We start from the raw sequence: 18,322 nt of genomic DNA, 5'->3' as shown, positions 1-18,322 counted from the left end.
GTGCATTGTCAGTCGAACAAAAAGGAGGAAAACCACATTCATATACCTTAAGTCGGCTGCTGGTGCCATTAAATCCTCCGCTCAATACAATCTGAGTAAATGATGGTATAATTACATAGGGGCAGAATTGATTCTTGCTGTGTCACGCAAGTAACTCAAGGCTAGTTAATGATGAAGCCAAAGAAGAAGTGGAACATAAAACTGGATGTGTAAAGCTCTCTCTGTGTAATGCTCTGTACACTCTGGATGATGTGCAGGTCAAGCTACTATCATTCTATATCACACAAGGCCAGTGGCAGTACAAGAGTAATAGCTGACCGCACTTTTCCATTCCACAGAGCTCACCTAATGCCACTCTCAAGGACTGACCTTTGTGGAGGCCTTTCAGGAAAAGTACAAATCCAACTCTAATTGGCTTCTGCTATACAGTATTCTGCTTTTGAGTAAGGGCACGAGGACACAGTGAGAATTTCAGTTACTGCAAATGTATCTACATTTGCAAGTCACAATGCACAGTGGTGCATTGTGACTTCAGCGTGTAGCCGATGTGTGAGCGAGAGTGTGTGCATATGTGGGTGTTCAGAAGCAGAAAGGAGACTGATATAAAGAGGAGGATGTAGAGACTGGACAGGTGGTTTTGTGTATTTATGTCAGAGACCTGGACAGTGGATCATGTGTGCTGCTACAGGTCTCTAACATTAGCGCCACACTGCATGCATGAGACACACGTCTCAGGCATGTGAGCTGCTCTTATAGAGAGACCTATTTTCTCCGCATGGCGCTTACGGTTCACAGCAAAAATAGACAGTGAAAATGATCTTGCACAACAGTTTCAAAGTCTATCTGTCGAATATGTAACAAACATAAATATGTATGTTGATATTTGCATCACTTAAATTGTCATTTGCTTTAAAAAAGCTAAAAAAATATCAGTTATTTATACGGCTGAGGAGAGGAGACATTTATTCTCTCTCTATGATGTAACATCCACTCTAGTCTGACTCAATGAATAGACTGTAGGTATAACTCTGCCATCGGGCACCTATTGCAGATGGCATCTTCTAATCCTGCAACCGGCTGCTCTGAAAATAGCAACGATTAACGAAGATTCAGATCTTGCATTCACACATTCGACATACGTTGATTGTATTTTTTTAGGGATCCCCACGTGCACATGTTGCACACTATCTTTCAGGGCCACTGTTGCTGCATCCTGTGCTTCGTTAATGAAACTAAATGATGAGCTGACACAGTGGCGACAGCGCTGTGTGCAGAATACATCTAATCAAGCCTGTCTTTTTAATCAATGTGAGCCATTGCAAACATGTCAAATACATTTTTCAAAAAAATGGGTTCTGTCATTTCTTATCTCACTGATGTTTGTCTAAGTGTTCCTCTTTCTGGTAACGTTCGGTTTTTTAAATGAGTTATTTGATGCTAAAATATGGGGTGAAATGTCATGACTGACAGCTGACACTGACTGATTGGTCGAGCTCATGTATCGACAGGACCTCGCTTCAGCGGCTCCATCCGCCAATTGTCACTGCACAGACTCTGGCTCCACTTGTGCAAGATGGCAGTATTTGTATCAGGGAAATTTGGACTTCATGTCTGGATATTAGAGAAGCCTCGTCCATCTATATATATACAGTCTGCGGTTTGGACATGGACTCCACTAGCATGGATGAGAGAAAATTGCTTGAGGGGACTTGAGCATCACGCGTTATTTAGCATCAAATCCATTCAAGCTATCGCAGTCCTCCATCAGAGCCTGGCTGAGCTGCCCCCTCCCACAGCACCTTTCAATACTGCATTGTTGTTGTGGCTGTTTTTTTTTTTTCTCCTCGCTGTCAAGGTCCCTCAGTCCATCCCTCACCTGCTGCGAACGAATCGACTCTCGGTCAACGCTTACCAAATTAAAGCAGGCAGCCCATCTCTGCCTGCACCGGGCCAGGCGCCCATACAATCAGGCCAAACGTCAAGTGGCTCAAGCAGAGGAAAGATGGGAATTTGCCTTATCAGTGAAATCGCAGGGAGATAATGCAGCGGTAAGTCTGCAGAAACACAAATGTGAATACAACAGGGAAACGGACCTGTCACAGCTCCGCTTTTACTCTCGCTCTGAGTGATATCAACATCAACGAGCCGGCGAGTGGCCGTTTCTTTTCAAAGCTTCTCAGGGATGGAAATTTAACAACTCTTCTTTGGCTAGAATTGATTCAAGTCGAAGACACACGGGTTTGTCAGTGGTCAGAAATTGGAGGCAAAAGGAAACTGCCTTGAATACAGAGATTAATGATAAGTGGGAGAGAGATGGAGGCTACATGACCTGAGAATATCTTTTTTTAAATCAAGATATAATTAATCTATTTCAACTTAAGCCTAAAACCACAAATGTGATTCTAAGCCCTCAGTACAGTTAATGAATTCCCATTTTCAGGTATTATGATATCTATATCTATTAATATTATAATTATATTAATTAGTATATCTAAAATCTGAAACGAAAAAAAAAAACATGTTTTAAATTTGAAACAAGGCTCCTTCATGTCCAGATCAATCAAAAAGAAACTTTAAACACAGACAGTCGACTGTAAACACTGATGTAAGACTTACATCAAGGTATATTAACATAGACATACAACAATAAGCAAACTGCCACCGTGAACTAACACCTTCATGTCTTCCTGTCTGACACAAAGCCCAGCTCTCTCTCCACTGACGCCCGCCTGCATGTACAAGAGATACCCTTATCGATTCCCCCATTGGCTTACACTGCTGACGAATGTCTCAACGGCTTAATTCAAAGGGAGTTCAAACTAAGATTACTGATTATTATCACTTGGCTGCAGACAGCAGGAGAGACACAGAGAGAGAGAAAGTGACAAAACACATCAAAACTGAGAGAGGACCAGCAGCTCAAATGGACAATTCAAGCACTGGTGGATCACAGCGGGCTCCTGGGCTGTTAAAGTCAATTCAGCTAAGAGCTACCAGGGCTATTGTAAAGAATGACAAATTGTTTAATGCCCCAAATGAGTTATTTGTGAAAGCTGACACAGCACGGCTAGACGGGAGCAAATCCGACAGAAGAACAGGGAGACTGGCAGAGGTGGGAGGAAAATCCATCGATTGTTCAAACACAAGTCAACAGCCTGGCAAACCTGAACAGAAAATAAAATATCCAGCTAAAATTTTAATTAAACATTAATGATCGGCATCATTTAGCTTTTAATTTATCAATTAATTCCCACATGACTAATGCAAATTTAGTACATCTACTATACGTGTTTTAGACTTGTACTGCCTTAACTGTCAATAACAAAAAGCATCAATCTTGTTAAATTATTCGCATTAAGCTCCACTGATTCTGGCCCATTCTTACGCTGCTTTCAGATACTTGGTCTCTGTCTCAGTTTCATACTAACTCATTGGCAGCATAGTCATTTAGATGTATGCAAAAGATAATGCTTGTGTCGTCAGATATCAACCAAACAAGGACAAGTGTCTACTGGAAAAACATGAAAACACGAGTTTTCCAACATCTTCCTGGAGCTGCATCACATTGTGGGTGAAGAGTGAACACAAGCTCTACCGTGATAAAAAAAATAAAATGTACAGAATCTATTCAATTTCAATGCTGCTAGGGCCAAATCACGTTTTTATATATATATAAAAAAATAATCATATATGAACCATATAAGATATTTAATTATTGTTTGAGTTTTTTAAATTATTAATGCAGAAAGCAAATACATTTAAGGCAAACACAGTACACACACACACACACCCATTGTAATATGGGCTAAAAGAAGAGTAGACACAAGTGTATCTTGTCAGTATAAATAAACATACAGAAAATAGTTATTTTTGTATGTGGAGCCAGTCATGGGACAGAAACAGAAATCTCGGAGGATTTTTCTCTTCTTGGACGTGTTAAGGATCAAACCAACTTGCATTAGACTTAAACTTAAAGACAAAAAATAATTTTAGAAATTGCAATAAATTAGACATGGCAAATAAAATAAAATAAAACATCACACCTCTGTATTGAAAAGTATTTTGAAATTCTGATGACCTGCGTTATTACAGACGTATACTGTTAATGTCTGTTACTTAAATACCCATATAACAAGTTTATCAGTATTCATCTAAAATGTCAAAAATGTAGCTGTAAAATGCAATTTTATAGGTAAACTAAACAAAAAGTTTATAAAATACTTGTTCAGAAGAGAAAACCTATTGAAATGTGTACTGTGTCATTTTGTAAGAGCACAGTCCTTCTTCTGATTGTGGAGGTTTTACTTTGGAGTGAAATGATGCCTGCACATCCCAGCCAGTCGTTATCGTGACTACTAGTATGTGAAGTCAGTAGGTGAGACTCTAACCACGGCACTATTAACAACAATGTGTCAATCTACTAACCCGCATCCTGCCCATCCAGATGCTGCCGTGCAGATTATGTCCCTGACATATGTGCCACTGCTCTATGTATAGTACATTTAACAGCTTTGATCTCAACTCAAGTTGGATGTCAATCATGATGCCATCTGGTGGAACCCAATACATGGCTCACCAACAAGGTCGTATCCAAGGGCTCAGCCTCATCCGCATCACTCCTTTAATCTGGATCAAAATATTAGAGGCATCATGGCTGACAGCCTTTAATCATTTTGATGTGCCGTTAAAACGAGCCTCCCGCCTCGTGTGTGCCACGCGCTGATCGCCACTGACGGCTTTATGGGACCAGTTGTGTCTGTTTTTTCTGCCTCTCAGTCTGAGCAGCTCTGACAGATGTGGTGCACGCTGGTCAAATATTAATGCACGACAGGATCACCTACCGTAGAAAGAGAGCTTTCCTTTCACTGTGTTCATTCCTCTGGAGTTCTCGGCCACACACTCGTAAGTGCCCGCATCCTCCTGCTGGAAGTACGGGATCTCCAGGACACCGCTGGCTTTCCTCATGTCCACCTTCCTGGGGAACGGTACGCCGTCCACTCTCCTCCAGTTTATAGAGGGAACTGGGCTGTGAGAGCGGAGAAGTGTACAACTCTGAAGTCACAGCTTTCAATTTGTGAAAATAAACAGAATCTGTCACTAGCAGGAAGATGCAGTCATCTCTATATTTTCTAAAGATGAAATTCAAGTTTGTGCAGTAAACGAGAAGTTCTACAAACTCAAATACACCCAGGATTTTTATTTTAATTGATTACATTTTGTCAGACAAAGATGTGAAATAAAACAAAAGTTAACCTTAAGTTACTTTTCTGTACATAGACCAGACATGTATCGATCTTTCATGGTGAAACATGCCAAACCAAAATATTGGTGGATTGTCCTTTAAATGAACTAAAATTGCTTACTTATCCCATTTTGATTATGCAACTGATGAGCAATAATATTACTAACAACCCCTTTTTAATTGAATGTCTCACATCTCTCTAAATGCACAAAATATCATAAAAACACAGCTGTGTCACTGAGATCAATACTATTCCATGATATTGTAGAACAAATAATAGACTGTTTATCAAATATAAATTAAGCCAGCTGTATAATTTGTATGTAGACATGTACCCATGCATATACTGTATATAATCCACCTCTGCATACATTAAGTTAATTACTACATTACGACTGCCTTCGCGTTCTCTATATTCCTGAAGGTTAATTTCTGTGTATAGACACCAAACAGCATCTTATCCTTTGTTCTGAGACTGGTACAAGGTTGAAGGGGCTTGTACGAGTAGAGGGGCACTCAGAGAGCGCACACCTCCAACAAATATAACGTTGTATCTCACCTCATAAATTAAAATGAAAGAAATAAATAAAAAATAGATCTGTTTATCCAGATCCATTCCAAAATGTAATGTAAATGTTATGCCCCACCCCTCCACTGAATTTCATTTAAATCAGTTATATAGTTTTTAAGTCCTGCTGACTGACAGGCAAACAAACAGACGGACAGATATTAGAAGGTAATTAAATGGTTTCATTCTCTAATTAGAATCTGTCAAAAAAGACACCCTCAGAGTTCAGAGCAATACACCTGCTCAGTATTCAAACTTTAGGGTGTGTTACCTCGTCTTGTACTCTAGGCTTCAGAACACTGTGTCACCAAATCCGAACATCTGAACTGACTCTTGCACCACAAAATGTGCCCTGTAATTTCTTGGGTGTGCAGCCTGGCTTGAAACACATGAGGATTGTGGCAAAGAAGTGGAACACATGAAAAAAATATCCCGGCATTTTTCTTCTAACATTTTTTCTCCTAAATGCTATTCGGCATGTGGAGCCTGACTCAGAGTGGGCTTACTTTCCCAGAGCGAAGCATTCCAGCTTGACGGTGGATCCTTTGGAGACGTGAACCACCTCTGGAAACTGAACTTCAATCTTTGGCTCATATTCACCCATCACACCTGGGAGAGAAATGCAAATGACAGTCAGTAGTATTGCAGGAAAAACGTTTTCTTTTTTATTCAAGCTAAACAACCCAAGCAAAAGAACTATTTGTGCAAACTGCTGTTACCACACAGCGACTGAAAACCTTTTTCAAGTATCTGTCTTTTTTACCATAAACAGAAATGTTTTTCATCTTCCAACGCCGTGCGATCTGAGCATCAGAACCTTGCTCTGCTCTCAGCGCTGTCACACAATGTGCTCCCATTTAAAATAATGAGAGAAAGAAGGCTATAGTCTCCAGTGGACATACAACACACTGATGTTGAAGAAAAAAAAAAAACTACTTTGAGAACTCAGCGACGGTTTGAGCTTTTACATCCAGATGAGTTTCATCTTGTTGTAGTGCTAACAGCTGTGAACCAGAAAATGGGCCAATAAAATCCCCCTGGGTGCTGCCACTGTGTCTACAAAGCATCCCATTCACTGTCGGTGAGGCAGCTCTGGTGGATTATAATATTGCTGCTGTGCATGCTGAAATCCTCTGGATAAGGCCACGGTGAGGATGTGGGCTCCCTGGTATTCGAGCTTTGGGAGAAACTTAATGCGTAAAGTGTGGAGTGTCTTACATCACTGGAAAAGCACATGTGTGTGTTTTTCTCCTTAAATGGCACCAAGGTGAGTGAAATCAGTGAATTTCTAATCGGAAACTACTTTCAATTCTCCTGCCAGTTCTCAGCCTGGGTGCACAATATGGTATTCCAAGCCACTCTCATCCACCGGTGTAACAATAGGTCCCCCCCCCCCGTTGCTGTAATTCGGGGCTGTGTTGCACAAATAGCTCTAGAGACAGAGGAAACGGGCCAATTTCATCTGGTTGATTTGGTGAGACGTGTGTTATCAGGCCGGCTCCCTGAGTGACTGTGAAAGCTAATTCAGATCCTTATCCCAACTGTCTCATATTGGAATGTGACCACAGCACTATCACCCATGTTAAAGCAGACAGGTGGAAGTGGACGGGTAATTGTCTCATACCATAACCTTTTGTAGGGGACACCTGTTTAATGTGCCCCCCGCCCCCACCAGCACCCCCCCGTCAATGACCGTGAGGTAAGGCTGATGTTTGGTGGCTGCAATAAAGCTGAAATAAGGGGGTGAAAACAGAAAGGGAGGAAGTGATCTGGAATTTAAAAAAAATTATAATAAAGCAAGTAAACTCAGTCCTCGCTCTTTGATAATTTATCTATTTTATTCTCATATATTATTACAATTACTTTTAACGTGGAAAGCACAGTATAGGTTGTATTCCTAGAACCTTTAGTTAAGAGACTACTGTCCTAACTTCCCATACATGGGTTAAAATTTGACTGTCTTACTCTGTCTTATTATTTTGCATTACATCTATGATTCAACTGAGAAGATGTGATCCTAGCACAATGATTTACAAAATATTTGTTTGGCTTCCTGTGCTAACATTTTGTATCATCATGTAGACATGAATCATTCTTACTACTACCAATACTACAAGTATTAATGCTAACGCTAATACCAGTATGGTTACCGGCAACATTATAATCTACAAGCAGTAAAGCGATTACTAAGCAGAATAATGAGCTTCTAGGCAGATGTTTCTTATTTTTTCATACAAATGTAAACCCTCCCTCATAAAATTCTCACAAAGACTATACTATTTGTTATTAGTAAGTGTATATTTATATCATATATAGTTATGTTTAATCATGTTGGTGACAAATATTGGCTTATACATTGTTACCAGATGTTTTTTAGGTGTTTTTTTATTTTATATATCAATATAGGTACCGTGTCCGTCTGGGAAATCCAAAATCATTCTGGAGTGATCAAATTGAATGTCCTCATGAGTTAAATAAATTGAATAAACAGTTTGCCTGCCTATAAGTGACTTGAACAAAATGTATAAATAATGAATTATTGTCATGTGAGGACTGGTGTTAATCGAGTCAGGGATGTTTCACAGCAGAGGCTATTATTGATAGTAAGTGTTTATAAACCACGTATATATGTTTCAAAATGGGTTAAAATATAAAGCAGAAAATGTATAAATATAAAGCAAATGTGTTCATAGTTTCACAGCCTAGCAAAGCTATTTGATAAGAAAAGGAATAGAAAGAAAGAGAAAGGATTATGTGACTTGTTATATGATATTGCCCATAATTAATGTAAAAAACCCACATAAATGTCACAAAGGACATTTCTAGAGAAAATGATATTCAGCTTCATATTTCCTCCCCTGCATTACATTAGAAATGGTAAGGAACACGCTTCTGGGAAAGAAGCTTACAATTGGATTACTTGATGACAATGACCTTTCCTCTGGAGTGGCTTGATAAGGCCAGCCTAAAGCATCAGATCCACATGTTAAAGGACTTGCTGAAATTAGCAAACAATGGGAAAATTAACCTTTGCATTTCATTTGTATTCTTTAAAACCACATGTCCTACTTTCAGGTACCAGTGAAACGAGTCTGGCTGTTTGTTTGCCACAACCAGGTCTGCTACTTATTTGTCCGCCCTGCTGCAATAAATCATCCCAGCAGATCCTATCACAGAAGAAGTGGCGATGTGCAAACAACATATACTGTAACATTCCCATTTGTAAAAGGGAAACCATCTGGAAAAGTGTGCATTTGATTAAACCAATTCAGTACAATTAAGGGGCAACATTTGTATCCAAAGAAACAGCCCATTGACAGCAGACTCATTTATAATGATTACCAGTGTGATATGCAGCAAAGTTACCTGAACAAACTTCTTCACTAACTTAAGCTGGACATACATTGTGTGATTTTAGAAATGTTGTTGTTATATTCCACCTTGCAGTCAGCTCCTTCAAACCAGCTCAGAACTGGTTTGTTCGTCAAAGTAGAAGACGAGTTTGTTAACACTGCTAACGAGGAAGAAACACCTAACGCATTAAGGAAAAAGATGCTGAGGTTGTGGAATCGTTATGTGACAACACTTCAACTGTGCGAGAGCCTGATAATTGCAAACAAAGTGAGATATTCATCCGACGACAGTTGGGAGCATCTGATCGCTCCTCGCACCCCCTGTTCCCCGCACGACAAACGGCACATGACAAAGCTGAAAATCGGTCTGACTCTAATACGAGTACCGCAACTGAATCGTACAGTGTATGCCCAGCCTAACCAGCAGTCCTATATACTGTGGTTGATAATATTTACATCAGAGTAGTTAGTGTGCTCAGGACTCACCATCACTGCGGAGCACCAGAGGAGTGGGTGGACCCTGGACTCTGGTCTTTGTGACGGAGTTGGTCACCACACAGGTGTAGTTTCCGACATCTGAGGGCTCCACCTTGGCGATGTACAGATTCCCCGTCTCCTGTGAGATGAAGCGACGAGTGTCCTGCTTCACAAATGTTGGGTATTCATTGAAGATCCAGGAAAATATCAGATCTGTGGATGAAGAAGAGAAAAACTAATTATTTATTAAACTCAAAACTGTATTTTTCTCTGTTTTGCTTCGGTGGATGGATCAGTAAACAGGGGGGAGGAAAGTGAGATATTTTGGTCACATTTGGTGAAGGCCGTGACAAAGCTTTATCACGTGAGGCTGAGAATTGGGTCTGTGAGAGGTTACAAACGTATGTGTTGACAATTCCAGAATCAGCAGCAAAGGAGGTTTCTGACCACAACCAAAAAAAGCAGAATAAAGTACCAAGGAACCTATAAACAACTAGAGGGACATTTAAAGAGCTCATACATCCACCAAGGAAAACGTCCTAACTCACAATGTTAAAGAAACAGATGTTGTCATGTTGAAGAGAGTGAAAAGAAAATCGTTGATCCGTCCTTTTATCTGGATCCAAACCAAAATACAACCGCTTCTTCCTTCTTCTGTGTCAGTAGTTTTTGTTTAGGCTAATCATGGTAACAAAAAAAACAGAAATGCCATGTGAGGACATAACCTCCTTGGTAAAGGTAGCAAGTAATGGAACGATACTTAACAATACTGTTATTATTATTTTGCCTCAGATATTAGTCATGCTACTCTGACAAAAAAACTTTAAGACTTGAATAACCAGCAAATGAATAGAGAACACATCTATGTGACTAATTATCAGCATGACTTCATTAACTAACAGCTACGATTAAAAACTACCTCAACTTAGCACTAAGCTAATGCTACTCACATTTTTGTTGCAGCAAATATCTTCGAGTAATCCATTTTGTTACATACATTTTCCTTTTAATTATTTTTCAAAAGGTCGAATGCTCTGTCTTCATCCATAATTCAAATCTAATAAAAAAGTAATAATGTGCCCTTAGTAACCCACTTTTCATGATGCATCCACATAATAACACAGCAATGATTAGTTATTGCTTATGTGCCATTTAGCACATTGCTGATTTGGACTAAATCAGGAATGATTTAATATATGCAGTAATTATGCAGACTCGCAGATACTGCACATTGAAATATCCAGAAGCTTGTTCCCACCCCTATCACATTACCTCTTATCTAATCCCTTTTTCAGAAAGATTCAGCAAGTCCTGGTAAGTATGACTTACTGATCTGCTCCATATTAAATCTTTGGATCTTAGTTATTATGTTAATTGCTAAACATTTAATATCCATTACATGTTATGAGGGTGCTTGATGACCTGGTGTTCTTGAGCAGATGGTGCATGATGTAAAAAAAAGGATGAAACACATTTGTCATTCATTATCCCTGTGTGATCCACTATGTGACATTCTGTACGGCTCATAATCCAAAACTGGTCCGCTTTTTTTTTCTGTTTTCGAACATTCCCAAATCTGACAGGGGTTGTGCCGACATGCTGTTATGAAACCAAACAAAGGTGTGACTTTTCTCTAACAGGAAGTGGGCCATCGAGTTGCCAAGTACCTGTCACACTGCTGAAATCAATGAACATTGTGGGAGTTTAAATGTCACTTTCCCCAGTGTCACCTCATTGTGCCGGAGTATATCACAATGAGCAAAACACACCGACTTTAAGACCAAGTTACACGGGATCTTTATTTCTTTTCTTTCCTTCCTTTCATCCCGTCTTCCTTTCTTTAACAAATGTGTAAAATTCAATCTTAGCTTGTGTCAATTCTCAACCACTTTGTACAATTTTCTTAAGGAGCCGACCAAGACAGGAGATTTAGTTCACTGACCTCTCAGGATCATTAGTCTTCTAGTTTGACACCGTGAGATACTTTTAAAACAGAGAGGTAAAAATCAATGACTCGAGAAGTATTGATGATTTGATAAAGTCATAAAAATGATGTGGTTACTATGTAATAATAATTAATGACTAACTGTTAAAGTAATCATAACTTCATTAACCTGGCCAATAATCCAATTTACAAGGGAAACAGTGTTTAAATTGAAATAAATGTTCAGCAGAAAATTTTGAGCAATGAGGGTCTTTAACAACACAATGTAATTAATGAAAATTGAATTCATAACCACCTCCTTTAAATCACTATATCAGCAGTACCAGTCAAAACACAGAAATTGGAAATGCAGCAAGAGCATTGCAAGAGCATATAAAACGTTGGATGTTTTAATATTTATAATATTTATAATAGTTTTAAAGACTCCATTTATCTTCCAGTAGCCGTGTTGAATGAATTGGATAAAGTGTTTCAGTAATCGCTGTCAGGCTCGTTCATAAGAGGTGGACTAATACTGTGTAAGTTCTTTACATTAATGATGCTGACTCATCCCATCTGAAACGTTGTGACGTAGTCTGCTGCTCTGGAGTTTTGCAGCCACTCAAACTGACAGGCGCGTGCTATTTTCCTTCGGAGCCGAATCAAACCCAACCACTTGTTAGTAGACTAGCAATTAAACAAAACAGTCCTCCAATCCCCTCCCCTCGCTGCTGGGCCATTTATCGCAGCATGGTCCCGTCCTCCCGCTGGCTGAAGGGAGCAGGTACTGTACCGATCAGCAGCATTTGGGGCTTTGGGCTCAGGGCTTGGCTATGCTGCATGTGTGGGGCTAAACACAGAGTAATGGCACAGCAGGGGTCCGCGGGGACCGGGGACACTTCAAGGCAGGATAAGGCATGTTGTTTGTTTGTTTCCTCTCCAGTGCTCTTGGACTATGGCTGCACCTGCTCTCGTTCTATGTTTAAAGCCCATATGCCCACACTGCACAACATGAGCTGCAGAATACCACAGAGAGCAAAAAACATAATGGGATGTCTCACACAGCTGGCCAAACGGTTTTTGTAAAAATCATCCAGGGCATTGATTTTATGGGTTACACAACTCTCTCATGTATAAAACCAGGACATCTCTTTGACAAATTGAAGAAGAAATCCAGCTGCCCAGGGAAGCAGCATTATACTCACTGCCCTGATATCAGGACAGCAGCCTTACTTTGTGTGAGGACAACAGCAGTCTCTGCACATGAGCTCCAAATAACAAATGAAGTGGCAAAGGTAAAAATACGCAATAATCCCGGCATTACACTCTTTGTAAATGTTTTTTATTTCATGGTCTATTTAGAAAAATAGGTATATTAAAAGGTGTTCCATTGGAGAGAGGTCTGCAGGGGTCCCTGAAGAGCTCTTTGTGGTTTCCGTCTAGGTTAAAGATCACTTTGCAGAAGTCACAATGAATAAAGCTGCTTCACACACAGAAGGAGACGCAGGGGCAGCTTCAAAGGACGAGCCTCGCTGAATATTCAAAGGCTGAACAAGACGTGCAAGTCAAACATGACCGTACCCTCGCTCTGCTAACGCCAGGCATGGACTGAATGGATTTAATGTAAAGATGGAGAGCGGAGATAAAGGAGGAGGGCTGTAATCCCACAGCCGGCCTTTCATTCTTCATGACAACCTGGAGAGGAAACATCTTTATCAACCTAGGACACCCGTGGACGGACACACATGCAATTATTAGTTTATACTGTACTGCTCCACAGAGACAGAAGGTAGTTGCATGATCACAAACAAAAATGAATTACTGAGATACATAATATAAATGATTACAAATAAAGCTCCTTATGACATGAATATTTAAATCAGTCCCATTGTTGTACAATATATTTGCAGAATATTCTTTTATCCAAGAGCTCCTTCGTTTTAGAAGAGAACCCTTTTAAAGGCTTTTCTGTCCTTTCACCAGTGAATACACTGAACATTTTTTATTTATAGTAACATAACTTTATTTATATATCATATAAAGACAAGCTGAGAAAACCAGTGGGAAGCACTGATTTGAGGCCTTCACATAGCATCTTAGCTTCACGCCATTTTTTGACTTTCAATATTTTACATTTTAAAACTGATTTAAAAAGGCAATAGATGAGATAAGATACGCTAAGATAAGATAAGAAAAAACTGTAGTGATCCCACACCAGGGAAATTCACAGCAAAAAGTCAGAGTGAGGTGGACCAGAGAATGAAAAAGGCAACAGAATAGAAATAGAAAATTAAATTAAAATACAGATTATGTAGTATGAAATATTGAAAATAGACATATCCATCTATGTTAGCATTTATGTTACATTCTGAGTGATGTTGTAGAGTCAGCAGTGGGGATGAAGCACCTACAGAAGTGTACCTTCAGTGGGTGCCGCAGTCTGCTGCTGAAAGAGGTTCTTTGGGTTCCCACAGTGTCATAGGGGGTGAGAGGTGTTGTCCATAACAGAGTTCAGCTTCGTTAGTATGTTAATACATACTGATAAATTTAGATTAGTTTATTTGTGGATAAATAGTGAAAATATGTTTTATTCCAACTTTGAACTGTAATAATAACTGTAGTGATTACCCCAAAAAGATTTGCAATGTACAGGCACTTGCTTCTCTTTTTGTTAATTTGCAGTTTAGAAATAAAGTCAAACTCATGAAAAAATTGGTCCATAAAAAGTCAGAAAATATCAAAAGCTGAATGTCAGCGTTAAACGCAGAGGTCTAAAGTAACTAAGTATATAAGTATCCAGCACACTCTATAGTCAGTCAACATTAAGACTCAATAGTGCTGAAAACCTCCAGTGTATGTGTTTTTGCTGCTGCGTAAATCGAATCAATACACACCAAAAGAGCTGAGGGGGTGAGTGCTTGTACTTTTCTTTAAGAATTTTAAAGGCAGTTTGGTATTCCTCAGGGGCTTGTGTAAGGAAGGGGGGGGGGGAGAACAGAATGGTCAAAACAGATGTAGGAAAGGCCAAAATATCTTGTCAGACAAGTGCAAGATCCTGTTCTTTCCATAATGCAACTCGATGGCATCTTCTGTCTGGTAAATGCTGTTTGAAATATGTAGTCTGCGATAACAAGTTCTCCTAGAGCCACAGATAACATTTTACAAGTGATTACACAAGCTGAGTTGTGCTCCCTATGATGTGTAAACTGACCATAATGTTTAAAACTGAAGGAATAGACCTTTAAAGTCACTATGCACACAACCTGTTTCATGTATTCACCTCATATGCTCAGTAAAATAAATCAACCTGATGGCTTCAGGACTTCAATTAGAGGATGTATGCAAGGTGAACGCTGCCACTCTGACTCAGCTAACACGGCATCATCCAGGTCAACAACGAAAAGATGAGCACTGCATAGTCAGCTTACAGCTGATTAGAGGTGCTGTTGGTAAACAAAATGCAGCAGACGCCACCTCAACAAAGTCATTGTTGAGTGGAGCAAAAAAAAACGACTTCAACTGCGTCCACGTGCAGCCCTCATGTGTCTACAGTCACTGACGTCAGCCAGCAGTGGACAAAGCAGCCATGTGTATTCTTTTCTTTTTTCTGTGTAATGTGATTAATTTCTGCAACAACACAAGCCCTGGCCTGCTTCTCCTCCTGCTGCTGCAGCCTCACAGCAAAACCAGCCACTGACACTGTCCCTAGGGCCGTCTGCCCCCACTGCTTGAAGCAATACATATTCATTTAGACGCAGACAACATTTATGACAAGGATTAACAACAACACATTTTAATTTTTTTCTGCCAGCAAACAAAGCTGCCATCTGTCAATACAAACAGAAGTCTGCAGTTTTACTGGGGTGGTCTGGCATCATAATATATTATCAGCATCCGCTGCTTCATCTCTTGATATTAATAATACATGTAAGAGCACACTGTGACAACAATATGCATTTTTAATCACCCAATTATAAAGCAGTAGGATGTGAGAATGCTGCAAAATGCACAAATTTACAACAAAACGGAGCACAGTAGCCCTTTCCAGGGCCCAATAATTCTCTGATTGCAGGATTCAGCGGTGTCAAACAGGATAAAGCACTCTGATGTGGTACAATGTGAACTACTTTCTCTCATGCAGCCCAACAACATGGCCAGACACTCACAATTTGGTCCTATTAGAATCTACACGCTCACCGATTTAGGGGAGCGTCTTTGAAAGGCTGTGTCCTCGCACAGAAACAAACAGACAGAGAGAGGAGCTCAGAAAGCCCCTCCTCAGATAAACTACTGTCAGCCCACATTGTGTTATTGACTGCTGCACTCCCGAATCTGCTCCAGGCTGCAGGAATCCTCTGTTCTACTGTTTAACTTACAGGAGAGGACAGGACGCACATGCCCCATGCTTTTAAAGCCCCGGGTGGGAGCACAAACAGGGTCAACAGAGCAGGGATGCACAGAAGCCATTTCAGTCTTGAGTGCCCCTTGAAGGTCTCTCCCCATTAGAAGACAGAGGTCAGCAGCATTAGGTCCACAGCTAAACACAGTAATCGTGTAGTGCAGAGAGTGCGGCTGGGTCACAGTGGCAGCCCATTAATGCCGTTGGCTCTGAGAAAGACACAAACTGACAGCTCCTCTCGCTGCCTCCGATCCACAATAAGAGACAGGGGGTGAACTGCAGAGCACATGTGGGAGAAAACAACATTTCGGAGGCAGCTTGGTTTCAAAAACACGACGCAAGTTGTAACCAGGTTGTGTTAATCCGTCCCCCCTCCTTGGACTCTACAGATTGTAATTACCATATATTTCTGGCATGCTCATAACACTGGCCTGTCAGCTGGCGAGTGAGTATGTGGATGCAGCGGGGAGGCAGCACCCCCGCTCTGCCTCTGTGCTGGGATCTGGCCTGGCAGGGTGTGTCATGCCGGATCTGCACTCAGACTCTTCTCTCTGTCCCTTCACAGCTCTCTGACGGCACAGAGGCACATTGGAGGACATCAGTGCTGTAGGTCAGTAAGTTCACTGGTGGGTGCTCACGCTGCAAATAATGTAATATTAGTTATCCAATGTGATGTGTTCATTTTTTGTTATATATGTGTAGAATATGAAAATGTCTGACTTTGACGCAGGCAAGTTTCACAACACCCACCGCATTACATTTTACCTGAATTTTCAAATTCTATTAAAACTGAACAAACAAAAAAAGTTGTTACTTTCTTTTTACCTTATTGCAACCAAAAAATTTGAAAAATTATCCAACTACATCATTTCATGTTTATTAATATAATTCTATTCAGTTACTTTTATTTCAGCAAATTCTTTTGACCAGTTTTGTTCAGACTATTCATTTCAACCCTAATAAGTGAACTCTTCTTTTAAATAGTCTGACCATATGTCAAGGTGTTCTTGTTTGGCAAGCTGTGGTATTCACGGAGAGCGATGTGATGTTCAATGCCCTGACTGAGGACAATAGAAAGAGTCAAGGTGCTTCCATAAAGCATAGAAACAGCCGCACTGCTTTGTACTCACTGCTGAGGTGGCTGACCTGCTCAAAGTTTAAAATCACATCCATCAGCTTGCACTAGTTACGGAACACTGCACTATGCTTTGCTGTTAATCCTGAGCATCCTTAACTTGTTTAACTGATAAATGTATGAGTCATACAAGTGCAACTTTTTCTTTTGTCAGTCTTTATTTTTGGCCCGACAAAGAACTTGTGAAAAGCTCTGTTTGTGAAAGGGTGTTTTAAGAAGTCAAAGATAAATATATGAGACTCTTACTGATCTGCAACCCCAGAGAAACAAATCTGTGAAGTAAAAAAAACTAAATTATTCAATTTAGGATTTAAAGAACCAAGTTTAAAATCAAATTATCAGTACCGCATTGAAATAAATTGCATTGTGTCACGCTAAATGAAATGTTGCATTAGCAGTGCAGCAGTGGTGAATTGTATGTTATCTCATAAGCAGTTGCTTCACATGTATCTGTTATGTATCTTTTGTGTACCACATTAACCTCAGTGATGCACATCGTTACTACCACTACAATATGAACCAAAATCAAATAAGAAATTACACTTTAGTCTATAGAGAATAAATAAATACATAATTATAGAGACCTGGAACTGCAAAAAGTAAATTGAACAACAAATGTGTGGCCTCACTTTGTCCTGAAGACTATAATCATTGATTTGAAACATGTTGTTGTGCAGCTTAATATGTTGAGGTCGTATTTGCACTTACGGTGTCCAGTGGATGGAAAGTGAGAGTAAAAAACAATTTTTATCAATTTCTTTTAAAGAAAAACAAAAAACAAAACAGCAAGTTTTGCTTTTTCTGCGTGAATGAATAAACAATGAAGCTCACTGCCAAACTATTAAAATGTTGCAGATGATTGTCTCTGTGTATAAAAGGTATGATTTTCCCATTCCCCGTGTTTTTGATCCACACAGTACAGAGATAACTTTCTTATTCTGACATATCTCCTATGTCTTAAGTTTCTGGGGCTTTGTCATCCCGGTACTGTCTCTGTAATCAGTGATTTGTGTCAGTAAGAGTGGGAGGTGATACAGTGTGTTGTGAATGAAGCATTCATTTGTGTACATCATGATACCCGTGTTATCAACACAGGTATAAAATAAAATTAAAAAAACCTCTCCAAATTCCCTTTTTTGAATCTTGAGCAAACGTAACAACTGAGCTGATATGAGAGGGTTTTAAAATGACAACATATGATCAAATCTAAATCATGTGTGGGAG

At 39.8% G+C, this 18,322-nt stretch overlaps 1 protein-coding gene across 1 annotated transcript in view; it reads right to left on the bottom strand.

The window, feature by feature from the left end:
* Positions 1-18,322, bottom strand: part of cntn4 (contactin 4) — a 152,640-nt gene that overhangs the window by 45,818 nt on the left and 88,500 nt on the right. Inside the window, exons 6-8 of the mRNA XM_035153379.2 lie at positions 9,650-9,853; positions 6,317-6,419; positions 4,842-5,026 (exon numbers count right to left, since the gene is read on the bottom strand). Coding sequence (XP_035009270.1) covers positions 4,842-5,026; positions 6,317-6,419; positions 9,650-9,853 — 492 coding nt within the window. The remainder of the gene's footprint in view (positions 1-4,841; positions 5,027-6,316; positions 6,420-9,649; positions 9,854-18,322) is intronic.

This window comes from Hippoglossus stenolepis, chromosome 3, assembly GCF_022539355.2.
Source record: "Hippoglossus stenolepis isolate QCI-W04-F060 chromosome 3, HSTE1.2, whole genome shotgun sequence".
In the NCBI taxonomy this organism is placed as follows: Eukaryota; Metazoa; Chordata; class Actinopteri; order Pleuronectiformes; family Pleuronectidae; genus Hippoglossus; species Hippoglossus stenolepis.
The sequence above is the reverse complement of the archived record's forward strand: the minus strand, read 5'-3'. Positions and strand labels throughout refer to the sequence as shown.